General features: G+C 34.1%; 1 protein-coding gene across 1 annotated transcript; it reads right to left on the minus strand.

The window, feature by feature from the left end:
- Window positions 1-2,257: 2,257 nt before the first annotated feature.
- On the minus strand, window positions 2,258-17,296 carry LOC122041082 (protein phosphatase 1 regulatory subunit 7-like). Its single transcript, XM_042600650.1, has 10 exons — window positions 17,126-17,296; window positions 16,976-17,047; window positions 16,778-16,870; window positions 7,739-7,820; window positions 7,553-7,609; window positions 6,871-6,935; window positions 6,681-6,776; window positions 3,426-3,512; window positions 3,258-3,338; window positions 2,258-3,160 (listed from the first exon to the last, which is right to left on the minus strand). Exons 1-10 carry the CDS (start codon window positions 17,219-17,221, stop codon window positions 2,528-2,530), a joined length of 1,362 nt encoding a protein of 453 aa, XP_042456584.1. The 5' UTR covers window positions 17,222-17,296; the 3' UTR covers window positions 2,258-2,527.
- Between the last annotated feature and the right edge of the window lie 203 nt (window positions 17,297-17,499).

Below are 17,499 nucleotides of genomic sequence, written 5' to 3' on the forward strand. Positions count from 1 at the left end.
AGATATCAGGCCCAACGTGGGCATGATATCTCTTCATATCATGCCTAAACAAAAAAAAAAGGAAAAAAAAAAGAAAGAGAGATTTAGGGTTTTTCAAAACCTCTGGTCCACCACTATGAGTGCCAAAATAATAATGGACACCATATTTGGACTCCTTGCAATTTTAGAAATCCACAAGAACTGAAATGGGTGCAATCGGACTTTGGTCGATCGGTGGTTTCGGTCAAACCCACCGATGGACCTTTCGATTCATTTCGTTTATGATTTAAATTAGGAGTTCAATATACATTATTTATTTTGGCTTTTTATAGATGTTAACAAGTAAAATCAAAGAATTGACTTAAAAGCTCACGTTGGACCTGATATCATTCAATATCAGGCCCAATGTGAACTTTTTTTCCGATTCTTTGATTTTGTTTGTTAACATCTATAAAAAGCCAAAATAAATAATGTACACCATATTTGAACTCCTTGTAATTTTAGAAATCCATAGAAACTGAAATGAGTGCAATCAGAGCTCTCTAGGTCCATCAGTGGGTTTTGACCGAAACCCACTGATCGACCTAGAAAGTTCCGATTGCACCCATTTCAGTTCCTGTAAATTTCTAAAATTGCAAGGAGTCCAAATATGGTGTCCATTATTATTTTGGCACTCCTAGTGGTGGACTAGAGGTTTTGAAAAATCCTAAATCTCTCTTTATTTTTTTTTTTAATTTTTTTATTTTTTGTTGTTACTAGGCCTGATATCTCTCATATCAGGCCCACATTGGGCCTAATATTGGGATATATCAGGCTCTCATTGGGCCTGATATGAAGAGATATCAGGCCCAACGTGGGCATGATATCTCTTCATATCATGCCTAAACAAAAAAAAAAAGAAAAAAAAAGAGATTTAGGATTTTTCAAAACCTCTGGTCCACCATTAGGAGTGCCAAAAATAATAATGGACACCATATTTTCACTTCTTGTAATTTTAGAAATTCATAGAAACTGAAATGGGTGCAATCGGAGCTTTCTAGATCGATTAGTGGATTTCGGTCAAAATCCACTGATGGACCTAAAAAGCTCCAATTGCACTCATTTCAGTTTCTATGGATTTCTAAAATTGCAAGGAGTTCAAATATGGTGTCCATTATTTATTTTGGCTTTTTATAGATGTTAACAAGAATAATCAAAAAATTGACAAAAAAAGTCCACATTGGGCCTGATATGGACTCAAATCAGGCCCAACGTGGGACTGATATTGAATGATATCAGGCCCACGTTGGGCCTGATATGATTCTATATCAGGCCCAACGTGGGCTTTTATGCTGATTCTTTGATTTTTCTTGTTAACATTTATAAAAAGCCAAAATAAATAATGTACACCATATTTGAACTCCTTGTAATTTTAGAAATCCATAGAAACTAAAATGAGTGCAATCGGAGCTTTCTAGGTCCATCAGTGGGTTTTGACCGAAACCCACTTATCGACCTAGAAAGCTCCGATTGCACCCATTTCAGTTCCTGTGGATTTCTAAAATTGCAAGGAGTTCAAATATGTTGTCCATTATTTATTTTGACTTCTTCAAATGTTTTAAAATGTGATTAAAGATTGACTAATGTTATTCATATATTCTGCCGACAGAGGAGAGAGAGAAATGAGAGAAATATAATGAAGAAAAGAAAAACAATAGAAAAAGTCAAATTATCAGAAGGGTAAAATAGGAAATGCTTTTAAAAAAATACGCTCTTTGATAAATACCAAAGTAGTGTACACCTTTTGATAAATTCAGATTTTCAAGTACGTCCTTTGATAAATTACCGTAAACCCTTCAATGGAGACGAAATAGGATATTAGCTTTTTTTTTTTTAGGAGTTATAATAAAATGGTTCAAAAAAAAATTTCGAATGAATAAAAAAAACAAAAAACGAAGAAGAGGTCTTATAAAAAAGGGAATAGGAAGAGACACTTATCCAAAAATGGATACGTGTTTTAGATAATATGCAAAACCAAGTACTCAGTTTGGAAAATCGCCCAAAAATGATAGAGCTACTCATGAGCAAGCTAATCTCGGTCATGGTATTAAAAAAAAATATTTGAAGCAAGCCTATGAGAGATGCTAAAATTGCTAACCTGTGAGAATAGAACCTTGGAAAAGATGAACAAAGACGAAAAAGCATATTATAGTAAAAAGAAAAATCTCAGAGAAAACTTCAAAGATCACGTGAACAATGTCAAATAGCAATAAGGACAAAAAAAAAACAACAACACATCTTGATAATAAAAGGCATACCAAAGTATTCATATTAATTGTCAACCATAATCCCATATATGATGAGCATCCATCCACGTTTTCCACTCCCTCGTCGGTAGTGAATTTTTTCTCCAAACTCAAATGGCTAAGGATCCCAATAACAGTAAGGAATCATTATTCATGGTTATAGAATTATACCCAGAATAAATCGAACCAAATGTCTTGAGTTTGATAATTCACAACCTTCTGGCACAAAACCCAAAATTGGATGAGTTCCATTGTAAGATTAACTAATCATCCCATGCTGATGGCCCTCCCATTCCCACCTCTGAAGGGGAGGACAAGAGCTGTAATGCTAAAGCACCTGATGTGCCTCTTGACCTTTTCCGTCTTTTAGCATGATCCAAAATCACTGCTACCACTTCTCCACCCGCTTCCAGTTCTCTCACTTTCCTGTTTTCTTCAGAATGTCGAGCTGCAAGATTGACAAATCGTGCTTCTGCACCATCAGCACCCTCAGGGTCCTTTTGCTCTTCGTTCAAATGCTCATCTCCTTTCAGTTTTTTCCCTTGGAGTTGGAGTATCTTGGAAGAATCCTTCATGGGGTCATTGTCCATCACTACTTGAGTTTTGATTTTCGGCTTCAATCTCAATTTTTTCAACTCAATAACCTTTTCTACTTCAACATCCTTTGAAGTCCGAACTGCAGCATCACCTTTACCGGAGTTGTTGGCGTTGATAGAGGTGTTATCTAGTTTCATCTTTTTCTTGGTGACTTTGGCTGCTGCATGGTCAGTTGCATGAGATGGAAGATCATCCTTGCTGGGATTTGATCTTTCCGTTCGAGCTGCAGTTTTGCTTTTATCAATCCTTTCTAATGGTTTAGCATTAAATATCTTCAAGTTCGGTGCCAATTCTTTAAGCTGATATGGCAATAAAAAAACACGAGATACAAACTTGTTTACCGGATTAAAAAGTTTGGATCAATAAAAAAAAATACAACAGCAGAGGATATTTCACCTTCTTGGTTAATTTGTCTTTCTCGGCAATAGGATTTCCTTGCAGATTGAGGTTCTTCAAGTTGTGCAATGCAGAAAGGACCTGTCAAATAAAAATAGTAAACGTAGGATAGTAATGGAATCCACAAGGCAAACAAAGAATAACAGATCAGCATGATTACTTCCTGACCTTTATGTCTGACCAATTCTCGATTAAATTATTTCCTACATCCAAATTTTGGAGACTCGAGTTCCTAGCCAACTCAGCAGGAAGAGTCTGTAAAATTATCGAAGCAATTATCATGGAAATTCTAGTTGACTGAATAGATAGCACAGTTACAGAATCACTTGTACTAGTAACCAAGACAAACAATTGTGCCAAGATTCAATTCCATTTTAAACCTAACACATGCCAGCCATTGACTGGGTGCAGCTTTTTCAATGCAAACATTGTGCATCTTTAATTTAAATAACTTGATTATGCTCTCAACTTATTCAATGCAAACATTGTGCATCTTTAATTTAAATAACTTAATTATGCTCTCAACTTAATGCCAATGTTCACATAAAACTGCACGTTGATGGTGCTACATAATTCACAAATGAATCTAAAATATCCAACTTTTGTATAACCAATCTGTGTTATTTTATACTATGAAGTCATCACTTACTAGTCAGTATTGACTACACTCTTGCCAAGCTGGCATCCAGATCAAGATCAGCTGGATTGAATCTGAATTAGATGGGTGGAAAAGATCAGCAAGAAGAAACAATTGGAATCCACATTTTGTTTCCTCATAGTAATCAAGAAAGGCAAGAAGAGATGATGTGCAAGGGAGGAAGTTCCAGTGATTATGCAGTGGTCCTGCATAACAGAAGCAATCGGGAGGGGAAAACAATATACAAATGATACATCCTTGCCTGGAGATGCAAAAAATTGACTGTCCTATCATCTGCTGACATACTGCTCCAGCCAGTGTGAAACATTGCAGAAGAGGAAGATAATACAAGACAATTTAGAGAAAGAGAGAGATAATTGCATATGATTACTGGAAAAGAAAAAAAGATGTTCCAATTCGAAGAGGAGAACACAGAGGAAGAGAAGCAAAAAGTGGCAGTTCAAATCATTGTTACTGATTTCAAAGCAATAACAGGAGAAAAGAAATTTCCACAGATTAAATTTCTCCACAAAGTATATCAACATTCTTATTACCTGCAGGCTAACTTCTACCAAGCTTCTGAAATGAAAGAAGGAAAAGATAAAAATCAGAAAAGAAGTGTAGAGAGACAAGACTATTACCGTGAGATCAGATGGAAATGAGAAAAATCAGAAAAGAAATGTAGAGAGATAAGACATTACACTATTAAAGTGACATGAGATGGAGAAGAAGGTCACAAGATTAAACAACTATTGCCTTGATCAACCAAGAAACATAATAGAATAAGATCAACAGAGAAGAAGATGAGCAGCTGCAGCAGGTACAGCAACTGCTGTTCCTCCACAGAAGTGACAGGAGACAGAAAAAACAAAGAGACTAATTTTCGCTTTATCACAAGCAAGTTTGCCTAAAATAATTAAGGTAACAAATTCACTGAAACAGTTCCATTTCTAGCTCTCCCTATGTATGACTCCTCAAATCCTCAACCTTGTATGCCTTCCCTGTCTCTTTTATCTTGAGGCATATAAGATGCCAATGGATGATGATGCCTTGGTTCGACTAAGAGTTTCCTAAAGAACATGATGGAGAGACTTCGTATTTGAACATTGGTTATTTTCTCATTATCTCAGATCCAATGCATATAAATTTCATCAATCATCTGACTTAAAGATTAATCCAGTTCTCAACATATCCAGATACTTCTGAATTAATAACCATTTTTCAACAAATAAGAAGCCACACAAAATTTCAACTCTTTTACCTACATTAATAAGGTTGCCTCTATGACCAGCTTGGTTCAACTACCACCGCATTCTTGCAACAACTTTGGTTAAAAGGCACACCTGATCAGAATTCTAATGACACTTGTATAAATTGCACTTAAAGAATTCAAGGACAAGAGAACATAATGTAGATGACTGAAGGTAAACTGTAGAATTACCATTGTAAACCTATAAATCTATAGTCTGGGGAGACAACCATCACTTCAACAACAAAGTATCAAACGCCTTATGTGATGTGCACTCACTTAGCAACCTCCACACAAACATCACAGATATACCATTTCACACTAAGACATAGATGCTGAGCAACATTATACAATGATAAACTATGTAAACAGAATTCTGTGGTTGAAGATGGAACTGGATGAAAGTCATGATGTGCACTTGCTAGTTGCTACAACTAGCAGTAGTTTTACAACAATTAGCATCACAGCTACAGTCAAAACTCATCAACTACTACAGTAGCACACCATGTTTCTGCATAATCAGTTAATATGCTACTTTTGTCATCTACATTCTGTTACATTAATACAGCCACTCAAGAATTTAGTAATTGGTAGTGCTGCTGTCTGCCATAGTGCCTTTGCTAGTCTTTGTAGTAGGAACCATGACAAGAACATAGAAGGGGAAAAAGAAACTTGGGATCAACTCGTGACTATGAAATAAGTTAGAATTTCAATGTCCTAGTTCATCTTATATATATCTAGATATAAAATTTACAATTGCATATTTAACATTCCCAATATTGACAATGTACTGAAAGCGCTGAGATGTTCCCTCTCTAGTCTCTCGATCTACTTATCCCCTTGTGGTCACAGGTTCAAGTAGCAAAATCAGACTCATGCAATGTGGGTAAGAATGTGTACGATACATCCAATGTGGTCCGACACTTCATCGGAACCTACATTAGCAAGAGCTTCAAGTTTCATGCACCGAGCTGTCTTTTGTTTTCTTTCTTCTACTAAATATAGTATCACTGTCTTGTTGTCCACTCCAAAATAAAGCAAAATGGCCAAACTGATTGCCGCTTGATTTCATCAACAAACTTCATGATGAATTCAATTTTATCTTCTTCCTAATAGCTTTCAGAATAAGTATTTGTCTAGCCAAAGTTAACACAATGGCAAAACAAGAGACCTTTTGTTCAAATATTTCTATTAACAATAGTTTTAAAATAATAATTAAGCCTTAGTCAATGTGTCGACCTTCAGTCTAGTCAATCTAGTTGCCCACCGATATGTTTGGGAAATGTTAAGATTATAAAGAAGACCTTGACCAACTACCCAAGTTTCTGAGATAGGTTGTAACTACTACATAACATTTGACACATTCATTTTATCTACAGATCATAAACCCTGCACTCGAATCTTTGCGAGTAATATGAGAGCAGCATATATATTATAAAAGCAAAAGAAAGATAGTTGGCATCTACGAATTTTACACAATTAAATGCAAGATATAATAAATTTGAACAATAATAATATAATTGAGAAAAAAACATACCATTATCATGTTATGAGAAAATCTAGCTTCCTTCAGGTCTACACACGAGGCAAGGGAAGACCCAATGCTCTCAATTTGGCAGTGAGAAAAAGAGAGCTGGAATAAATTACAAGATAACTCTAGTTAAATCATTTGGTTGTGCATCTGTTAAACATCGACACTGTAATCAGTTCATGCAAAAGCATCATACTTTTGTGATAGATATCGCCTTCATCAAAGAGTGACCAATATCGTGAATTGGGTTCCGAGAAAGAACTGATAATGAGATAACATAAAGTTATATAAATTTCCATAGTCTCTGAAACACCATCTCCACATTTGTGCATTTTTCTACTAAAGAAACTTAATAACACGCAGCAGAGGGACTAGTGTGAAAGGATATTCAAAGGATAACTATAAACATATTAGTGATGTTCAACATTGCAATATGTGCACAAGTTTTTCATGACATTCTACAGATATTCATTCCAATTTCTCCCTTTATTCATTCTTTATGTATTTAAATCTATTATCAAATGACTATGCAATATTATAGCTCCATTGTTTTAAAGGAAACAATACAATGTCTGCATTCCAGAATTAAGGTATCACTGATAAGATTATAAAGTTTTGCAGGAACAAAATGAAATTCTTAAATAATACATGTAATGGTAAACAGAATACAAATGCAAAAAAAATATATATATATTAAAAATGCAACAGTAAGAAAATCATTAACATATTTATAAGAGGGCTTAACAACTTCATATACAGACAAGGAATATATTGACTGAACTTTTCAAAGGGAGTATCAATAATTTACTGAATGAAACAGGCAAGTCTCATCATGAATGAATGTGTACACGAACTGTAGAAATTGGGTGAAAACATACCAAGCGTATTTAAAAAGCTCAGTTGATCAAGCTTGCAAATCGAGGATATCTTGTTATCTGTATAAAATGTTGTGCCATAAAGAATCCATATAAAGATAAAGCTAGGAGATTCAGTTCTACATGATTGCTACCAACAGACACAGCTACGATGCTAAAGTTTGATTTTAGTAAATATGAGATAGGTACCATTCAGGATTAGAGCATGAAGACTAGTTATAGATTCAATCCCACCCATGCTCTGTAGCATATTCTTGCCAGCATTCAGCACCTAAGTCATATGGAGAACACAAGTAAAACCTCAATGAAATTTACAGGAATTACTTAATATCCATAAAAAAAAAGGCACTTATTAGCATCAAATGCACTGATATAACTGATGCCTAACATAATACAAAAGTATGTTATAGAGGTAGTTATAATTAGAGTCGCATTTCATCAATCAAACAAGAGATTACAAACCTCTATATACAACACAAAAGTGTTAATAGTACATTTAGTAATTAGTGATGTGAGACCAACCAATTATTTCTAGCACCCCGTATATCTGCAGAAATATATTTAGCTTGTCACTGTACATGAATCAAGTCTTACTGAGTTGCTTAGTAAAAACATCAAAGAAATCTTCTTAAAAAAAATCATGAAAGATTGGTAGAGCTCCATTTATGTTTCCGTCATATCTATCATACCACATCTGCATCTTCATTGTCACTGCTCCACCCTTCACACAATCCTATGCCCCTTTCGTTGAATACTTCATTTGTTCAAAACTCCTGAAGGAACAATAGTAGAATGAAGACGTTGAAATCATTCAACTAGTCAAAGTTGAGTTTTCATCATTGGAGAAGAATGATGATACATTTTCTAGATTTAGACCTTTACTAGATTAAATAGATTATTCATTATAACAAGATAAAATGTATCTACTAGCTAAGTCAAAATCATTTTCCTTTTTGTCTTTAGATCAAAAGTCAAGATTTGGCTATTAGTCCACAGCCTATGATCCTTTAGGTGCATTACTCTGGGAATCCTATATCTTTCTCCTCTTTGATAAAATATGGAAGGTGGAAAATATTTTACAAGATTTAATAGTAGATACAATAATAATAATAATAATAATAATAATAGAGCTTTTATAAAGAGGCTTAACAAAGAAATAGAGTAAAATAATAGCTTAAACTTGTTCTTGTTGCTCGTGGCCTTTAGACGCAGGATGGCCATGACTAAATCCTTGCGACTTGAAACCAATTCCTATGATTCTTTGGATTAATACCTACATACTCAATTGATCAATCATTTGACTTGGCTTGCCCAACAAAAATACGAACTAGAATGTTTCTTAGTCAACTACATCAGTCAACTTGTGGCCTAATCTACTACACCATCAGAAACCAACATATAATAAGTTTCTTAATCGACTGCTCCAAGAGACTGCCTTCAGTCCATTGCCCTAATCAACTCATAATTTAAGTTCTACCCTCACTCAAGTAAAACTTCGCTAATTCTCAGCTCGCAATACCTATCTTCCACCATAAGACATTCTCCCATAAGTTTCTCATCCCTCATATGCATCGAACTCTTTGGCTTCCTTCTTATATCATCCTTCTCACTCCGCTTACATAATGCGTCTATAGCATTCTTCTACCAAGGTTATTATCCCTCGGACGCACCGCGCCCTCATCTCCTTTTCTATATCTTCCTTCTCGCTCAACTTGCCTACCCTGCTTCCCAAGCATAGCCACCCCCAATGCTTAATGTCTTGCGGCCCCTTGAGCGTCTCATACCACCCTTCCTAAATCTTCCACTGACCTTAAGCAATTGAATATTCTATGTGTGTATACCTAACCCCCGCACACTTAGACACACAAGTCAAATACAATACAAGATATAACTTAAACTCTTTACCCAAATATCAAAACTCTTGATCACATTGTCGGACTAAACCATTTGGAAATTGAAAGTTCAATTATATGACACCTAAAAGACCGTAGGACAAGGAGCATTGGAGACAGTTGTACTTGGGAAGCAGAAAATATAAGTGGAGCGAGAAGGATGATACGAGGAGAGAGCTGAGGGCTCAATGTATCTAAGGGACAAAAAATTTCACATGAGATGGCAGAAGCGCACTACGTAAGATGACAAGAAGGATGGCATAAGAATAGCCGAGGGATCAATATGATTAAGAGACAAAAAGATTGACATAAGATGGCTAGACGCACACTACGTAAGCAAACAAGAAGTATAATAAGGGAAGGGAGCCGAGGACTAGATGCATCCAGGGGACAAAAAGCTTGACGCGTGAAAATCTCATGGCAAAAGACAAGTATTGGTGAAAGTAGGCACATTATACTCATGTGAGGGTAGCTTTCAACTTTTGGTGCATTGTCAACATGTCAATCAACTAGAAATGTTAAAAGTCGAGTCGACAACTGATTGTTGATCAACTAGATAATTGACTCAGAAACTAACTAAATATTATTTATGTTAACCAATCGAGTTGATTGGTGCATGTTGGTTAAAGTAGCCATCAAAGGAAATGGAGGAAAAGGTCAGGATCTACTGGAATTAGTCAAGATCAATCAAGTAGTGGTGGCTATGATTGGTCATCTATTGAACCTTGGATAAAGCAATCATCGCGGCAAAGATAGGACACTAATGGGTGCTAGATCAGTAAGACCGTGTGAAGATTTCATTACAGAAAGGAGGCTTTAAAAAGGATTTGAAAGTCTACAAACAAGATAGCAATATATATATATATTGTTATATTATTTTTTGTTGAGCCTCATTCTCAAAAACCCTAACATCTATTGTGAGCCTCATATACATATTATGATCATTATATAAAAGATTTATCAACCTCTAATACTTCATTGAAGAGAGAAAATATAAACATTCTTGGGGTGATCCACCATACAGACCATAAGTTGTAGATTAGGAGTTTGGAGCTGCAAAATTATGTTGAACGATTGTGTTACCAATTGTGGTATGTTTGTCTTCTTATATTTTTTGTTTCGTTGCTAATTTATTTTTGTGAATTAGTTAAGAAGAGAATAGATATTTTATTTGTAAGTATTTGATCACTATTCACCCCTTCCCCTTTAGTGTTTACCTAACGATCATGCTCCAACCAATGATATCAAATCCAAGTTGTTGCCTAGAAGGACTAACCACCAACTAAAGCATCATCAAAAATAAATAGCTAGGAGCATTCATCCATTGAGATTTAAAAGAGAATTCTCAACATAGAAGCACCAGATTGAGGTTTTTTTTTGTACTAATTTTGAATTAATGTTAACTATGAAACATAACTTTGATATGCCGAAGGACGTAGGCGGAGATGTTCTGAAAGATCACTCGTGGACTAAAAAATATCAGGTATGGTACACACCTAAACAATAAAGTCAAATACTATATCTTGAGAGTCCTACCCACAAATAAGATTAATCGAATTAGAGCCTACTATTCCGCCAAAGATTTATGGGACAAGTTGGAACTATATAAAGGCACCTCGGAGTCAAAGCTAGCAAATAGAGATCTTTTGAGGAGTCATATCAACAATTTGAAATTAGAAAAAAGAGAGTTAGTGGCAAAGCTCTATAGCATGTTAAAAGAACTAATAAATGGACTAGTAAGTATTGGTGAAACTTATGTGTGACATGGATATGTTGCTGAGAGCTACCACAATGGATATCAATGGTAGATTCTTATTATATGTCAAAAAGATTTCGAGATAAGTAATCTTGATTACTTCTTTTCGACTATGGAATTACACGAGTCTAGCTTGATGGATAGGAATTGAATTACAGGAGGCGCAACTTAGCCTTAGCCAAGCACAAAAGAAACAGAATCTAAAGTCCTCACCAAAATCTTCCTCGATGAACAATAACGAACAAGTGTTTCTGATAAGATGAGAAAGCTTTTCAAAAATTCTAACCTTGACATACAAAAAGCAAAGAAGTTGCTAAGAAAGGAAAAGAGACAGAGAAAGCTCAAAAGGTAAGATGTTTTAATAGTAAAGGTCACATGAAGAGCCAATGCCCTAAATTGAAGAAAGAAAAAGGAAAAGAAAAGGTTAAAGTTAAGCAATAGCCTATGGCACAGAATGCACAGATCAGAAGCATCAGATGGAGATGCATCATAGCTTACCCAGAAATGATGGAGTAAATAACAAAGTTCACAACCTCATCCGAAGATAAAAACCATGGGAGCCCTAGTAAAGGGGGAGTTATACCAAATGAGTTAAATAACGCATGGTAAGTGAGGTAATAAAGCTACCTTCAAAAAAGTTACATGATTTCATTACTTAGCAGTCTAGATCATTGTATAAAGTTAGAAGTAAATATTTTGATTTGAAAGAATTAGTAGGTTCATTAGAGGCTAGATTAGAAAATTCATATCCTAAAGTTGTAAAACTTTAGAGGCTGAAAACTTACCACTAGATTATTCGATGGGTCGTAATAAATATGTTAATTGATAGGAAATGTTGACCAATCAACGGATAGTTAACTCACTATCAGAATATTGTATTTGTTGACTCATCCACCAATTGCCTATGATTAGATGAAACAACCATCAAAGAAATTAAAGGAAACTAAGAAAATGATCGTGATGATTCGAAAATCAAAGGAAATGGAGAAAAAAATTGCAATCATTAGATTCGATCATGGCTAGTCGACTAGCCAATCAAGCGGAGAACCTTAGATGAAACAGTCATCAAGGGAAACAAAGAAAATGGTTGTGACCCACTTGAATCAGTCTGAAGAACCAATATATCAGCAAGATAGTGTCAAGATTTCATTGCAAGAAGAGGCTTTAAAATGAGTTTGAAGAGCTATGAACAAGACAGCAACAAATTGATAACAGACATCATCTTATTGTTATTTTTATTGAACCTCATTGTCCAAAACTATGAGCTAATGTTGTGATTGTGAGCCTCCTATCCGTACTATGATAATCTTGTAAGAGGTTTCTCTACCTCCAACAATTCACAAAGGAGGAGAAAGAACAGAAGCTTCTAAAGGCGATCCACCAAACAAATCATGGGTCGTGGACTTGAAGCTTGGGGCTATCAAAACATGTTAAACAACTATGTCAGTGGTTGTGGTATATTTGTCAACTTTTATTTTCATTCAACTATTAATTTATGTTTGTGTCCTTCTGAATATAACAAGAGAACAAATATTTTTCCCCCCCCCCCCCCCCCCCCAAAATCATTTACCTAGTGTTTTTTTGCTCTAACAGTATTGACAAAGAAGCGGTAAAGAATGTGAGACCTGAGTGTCGATGAACATTGAAGTAGCCACCTAAATATGATTTTTTATAAAGGAAGTTTTGCTATGCTTGGGACTACTTAGCAAGAAAGTTAGAGAGGACAATTATAAAGAGAAGCAAATGGCATGCAATGGAAGAATAGGGAATAAATTGAGGTGCGGTGATACATATTGACCTCATACCAACCTCAAGTCACCAAAGAGTGTCATCATGAATAGTCTCACACCAAGAAGGAAGATTTTGCTTTGAATACAAGGTACTTATAGGCTTGTGTAGAATGATAGAATGGACCAATTGAATCAAGCTTCAATCACAGTGTTTTAGCCTTAATTCAACTAAAAATTTCCTCAAACTAAACCTCACTCCCTACAACTCCAAAACAAATAATCCAATTATGTGATCTAAAAACAATTCTGATTTATTATAATACTAGGTTGCATCAGTTCAACCCAGCGGGGTGGTGAGCTAGTTTAGCCCGTGGGGTGGATTAGTTCTCAACCCTCAACAATGTCTTGAATTGATTCACTAGAGAAAACTAATTTATTAAGATTATTATAGTGGTAAAACCTGTCAATGTCGGTCCTAAGCCTAGATTAAAATGGGCAAGGATTGCACATTAGATTGTCCGCTAGCGTAGACTTGCAGGCAAATATTCAATGAATGAGTCCATCAATCTATCGTACTAATGTTAGGATATTCCTCGGAAGGAACACGTTACACCATCCAACCGTAATATTTAAGAAAAGATAGCTATATCTCCATGAGAACTTGGGTTATATATGCAAGAATTCTCACATTATAGGTTGGGGAAAAATAAATATTATAGGAAAACTAGCTATCTAAGATTTGGAACATGGAATCTAGGAACATTCATGGGTAAAACAAAGGAGGTAGTAGGTACAATAATTAAAAGAATTAATATTTTATGTACAAGAGACAAAATGGATAAAAGAAAAGGCAAAGATAAGAGAGAATTAGATAATAGATAATTTGGATTTTAAGTTATGGTACAGAAAAGAGTAAAACAAGAAATAGAATAGATATTGTTGTCATAATTCGCTAAATAATGAAGTCTTTGAATAGTTAGAAAGGTAAATAGGATTATAATATATATATATATATATATATACACCTAGGATTAAATGAACACATAAATTTTGGGACGACCTAGAAGAGGTATTATAAAATATTTCGTCAATCGAAATGATTTTAATAAGAGGAGATCTAAACGAGCATGTAGTAGTGAAAAATAAGGAATATGATAAGATGCATGGAGTTATAGGTTTGAAACAAGAAATGAAGTAAAAAGAAAAAACTATATTGAATTTTGTGATAGCATATAACCTTATAATAGCTAATACGTTGTTTAGGAAAAGAGAAGAACACTTGATCATAATTAAAAGTGGGAATGATAATTCACAAATTGACTTTCTTATGGTTTAGAAAAGTAATAGAAATATTTGTAAAGATTATAATGTCATCCTAGAGAAAGCTTAACTACCCAACATAGGTTATAAGAAAAATATACAAAACTCCTAAAATTGGGAAAAGAGAAGAACATTTGATCATGTTCAAAAGTAGGAATAATAAATCATAAGTGTCGGATAACGCCTCGAGTATAGTATCTATAGAAAGAAAATATGCACAACTTCTAAAATTAAGTAGTGAAAGTTAAAGAATAGGAAGCAACACATATTTAAAGAGAGGATATAACGAGCTTCGAATACAGCATAGAAAAAGATGATATTAAAGTTGAAAATAGGAGTGAAGAGTATACTCAGTGAATCAAAGGGACGTGCACTACCAAATAAAGAATCTTGGTGGTGAAATAAGAAAATATAGGAGAAAGTGAAAGAAAAATAAAAAACGCTTATAAGATATTATACCCTTATAAGAATAAGAACTTTAAAAAGTATATAATAGCGCAAAAATAGACGAATGGATGAAGCCAAAAATGAATCTTTTAAATGCTTATATCAAAAATTAGATACAATAAAAGAAGAAAGAGATAGTTTACAAAATAGCGAAAGCAAGACAGAGGAACACAAAAGATTTTTTCAAATAAGATGTATTAAAGATAAAAGCAATAAAGTATTATTAAATAATGAGGAAATAAAAACTAATGAAAGAGATATTTTTATCAATTTTTTAATGAGGTTTAGGTAATCAACTTAGTAATTTAAATAGGTCAAATGTGTATAGAAATTTAAATTATTATCGTATAATTCAAACTTCATATATAGAATAAGCTTTAAATGGAATATACAATGAAAAAGTAGTTGGACCAGCGAAAGGTATGGAAGTACTAGGGAAATAAGGTATTGAACAACTTACAAAGTTATTCAAATGTATATTAAAACAAAAAAAAAAAAATGCTTAATGGAGGGTAAGTAGTTGTTCCCTTATATAAAAATAAAAGAGACGTATAAAATTTACAAACTATAGGGGTATTAAATTAACAGATCATACTATGAACTTTGGAAAAGAATAATAAAAAAAACTAAGGAGACCACGGTGATCAAAAATCATTTTGGATTTATGTTGGAAAGTCGATAATAGAAGTTATACATCTTCTAGACAACTAATTAAAAAATATCAGGAACATAAACAAAATTTACCTATAGTATTCATTGAAAAAAGCTTATAACGGGAAATTATATAGAGAATTTAATTCTAGAAAAGAGAAGAATTAGCATAATGTATATTGAAAAATGAAAACTCAAGTGGATTAATTGAAGTGTTTTTTTATAAGGATAAGGTTACATCAAGGATCACTCTAAATCCGTATTTTTTTACACTAATTAGGGAGAACTCTCTGGACACATTCAAGATATGGTATCGTGATGCATATTGTTTGCAAATGATATTAGAGGAGTAAATGTTAAACTCGAATCTTGGTGAGAAACACTATAAGTTAAAGGTTTTAGGCTTAGTAAAGTCACGAAAATATATAAAATTTAAGTTTAAGAATATTAGACGTAATAAGACTTATTAAGATAGGAGATGGCTAGTAGTCTGTAACTAAAAATTTTAAGTATTTAAAATCATTTTTGCAAAAAGAATGGAGGGATTGACAGAAATATCTTACATAAAATACAAGTGGGGTGCTTGAAATGAAGAGTGTTAAGTGTTTTTTATGATTATAAAGTACATCTAACACTTAAAGAAAATTTTTATAAAACAACGATTGGACCTGCTATGTCACATGGTGCTGAATGTTGGACTATGACTCAAGCACATGAGTAGAAAATGAAAGTTGCAGAAATAAAAATGTTAAGATGGATGTCCGGATATAGAAAGATGAACAAAATAAGAAATGAAAATATTAGAGAGAAAGTTGAAGTTACACTTATTGAGGTAAAACTCCAGAAGACATGTTTAAGATGATAGGACATATACTTAGATAATCAATAAATGTTCCAGTTACGTAATATGAAACTATGACAAATATGTACATTAAATAAGGAAAAGGAAGGTCAAAAAAAAATTTGATTAGCAACAATAAAATAAGATAAACTTTATTTGCATATAAATGATGATATAGTAGAGGATATAGTCCAATGACGTATAAGAATTCATATAGTTCACCTCACCTAGTGGGATAAGATTTGGTTGTTGTTGAATTATAGTGGTAGTTTTTTCACTTCATTACTTTATCCAATTTATGTTAGTATTAGCTCCACATTAATTATATCAAAAAAGATAGAAATGGTCAAGGAGTATTGAGGATCCATTTGGATGCAACATTTTTTTTTGGACAATACATTAGAATACACGTACCCCCAGCACTCTTAGCCACTTAAAATACTACAAACCAAGAAATAGCTAGAAGATTACTTATAACATCAGTCTGATTGAAGCAAAATAAACGACACTGTTGCTTAAATAGAAAAAAAAAACATGAATGGTACTTAATTGGTCCTATCTCATGACAGCACACTGAACTATACTACTCACCGTTAGCTTAGAGAGACCTTCAATTCCTTCCAAGGTTTCGAGCTTATTTTCTACCACAGACAGCCATTTCAAGTTGACGCAAGATGAAAGATCCTGTGGTTACCAACATGAAAAAAAAAAAACAGAAAAGACAACTTTTGAACTATAAACGTTTGCGGTAAACCACAAACTTGTCTGGACCAAAAAATAAAAACCCACCTTGAGAGACGAGAGGCAGTTGCCACTCAGATCAAGTTTCTCCAAGTTCCGGAATTTGCTCAAACAAGATACCTATGAGGCACAAGTCACGATATGTTGATCAAAAGCTTTCTTGAGCGAGTGGTTGGTAGCAAAGGCGAATCAGCTCACATCAGTAAGAACTCGGTAAGAGAGTTTGAGGATGGTGGTAGCGGCGGCATCATTCTTTGTCTCTCGGCACGCTTGCTCCAGAGTGAGGTACACCATGGCCGTCGGTCGGAGAACTAAGATCCAGCTATTTTAAAATTGTAGCGCCTATTTATCGAAACCCTAGAATTCAAGCTCGGAAATAAACCCGACGACGAGTAGTGCTTCCTCACATGGAGACGGGCCATGCTTTGGGCCGACCTGGGCCAACCACTCGTGCCTTGAAAATACGAAATTAAAAATCTAAAATTTAATTAGAACGGACTAAATTCACGTTCCATAACCTAAATTATTGTTTTTTATGTTCATTAATTATGTTATTGTTTTTTATGCTCATG

The sequence above is a fragment of the Zingiber officinale genome, chromosome 2A (genome assembly GCF_018446385.1).
Source record: "Zingiber officinale cultivar Zhangliang chromosome 2A, Zo_v1.1, whole genome shotgun sequence".
Taxonomy (NCBI): domain Eukaryota; kingdom Viridiplantae; phylum Streptophyta; class Magnoliopsida; order Zingiberales; family Zingiberaceae; genus Zingiber; species Zingiber officinale.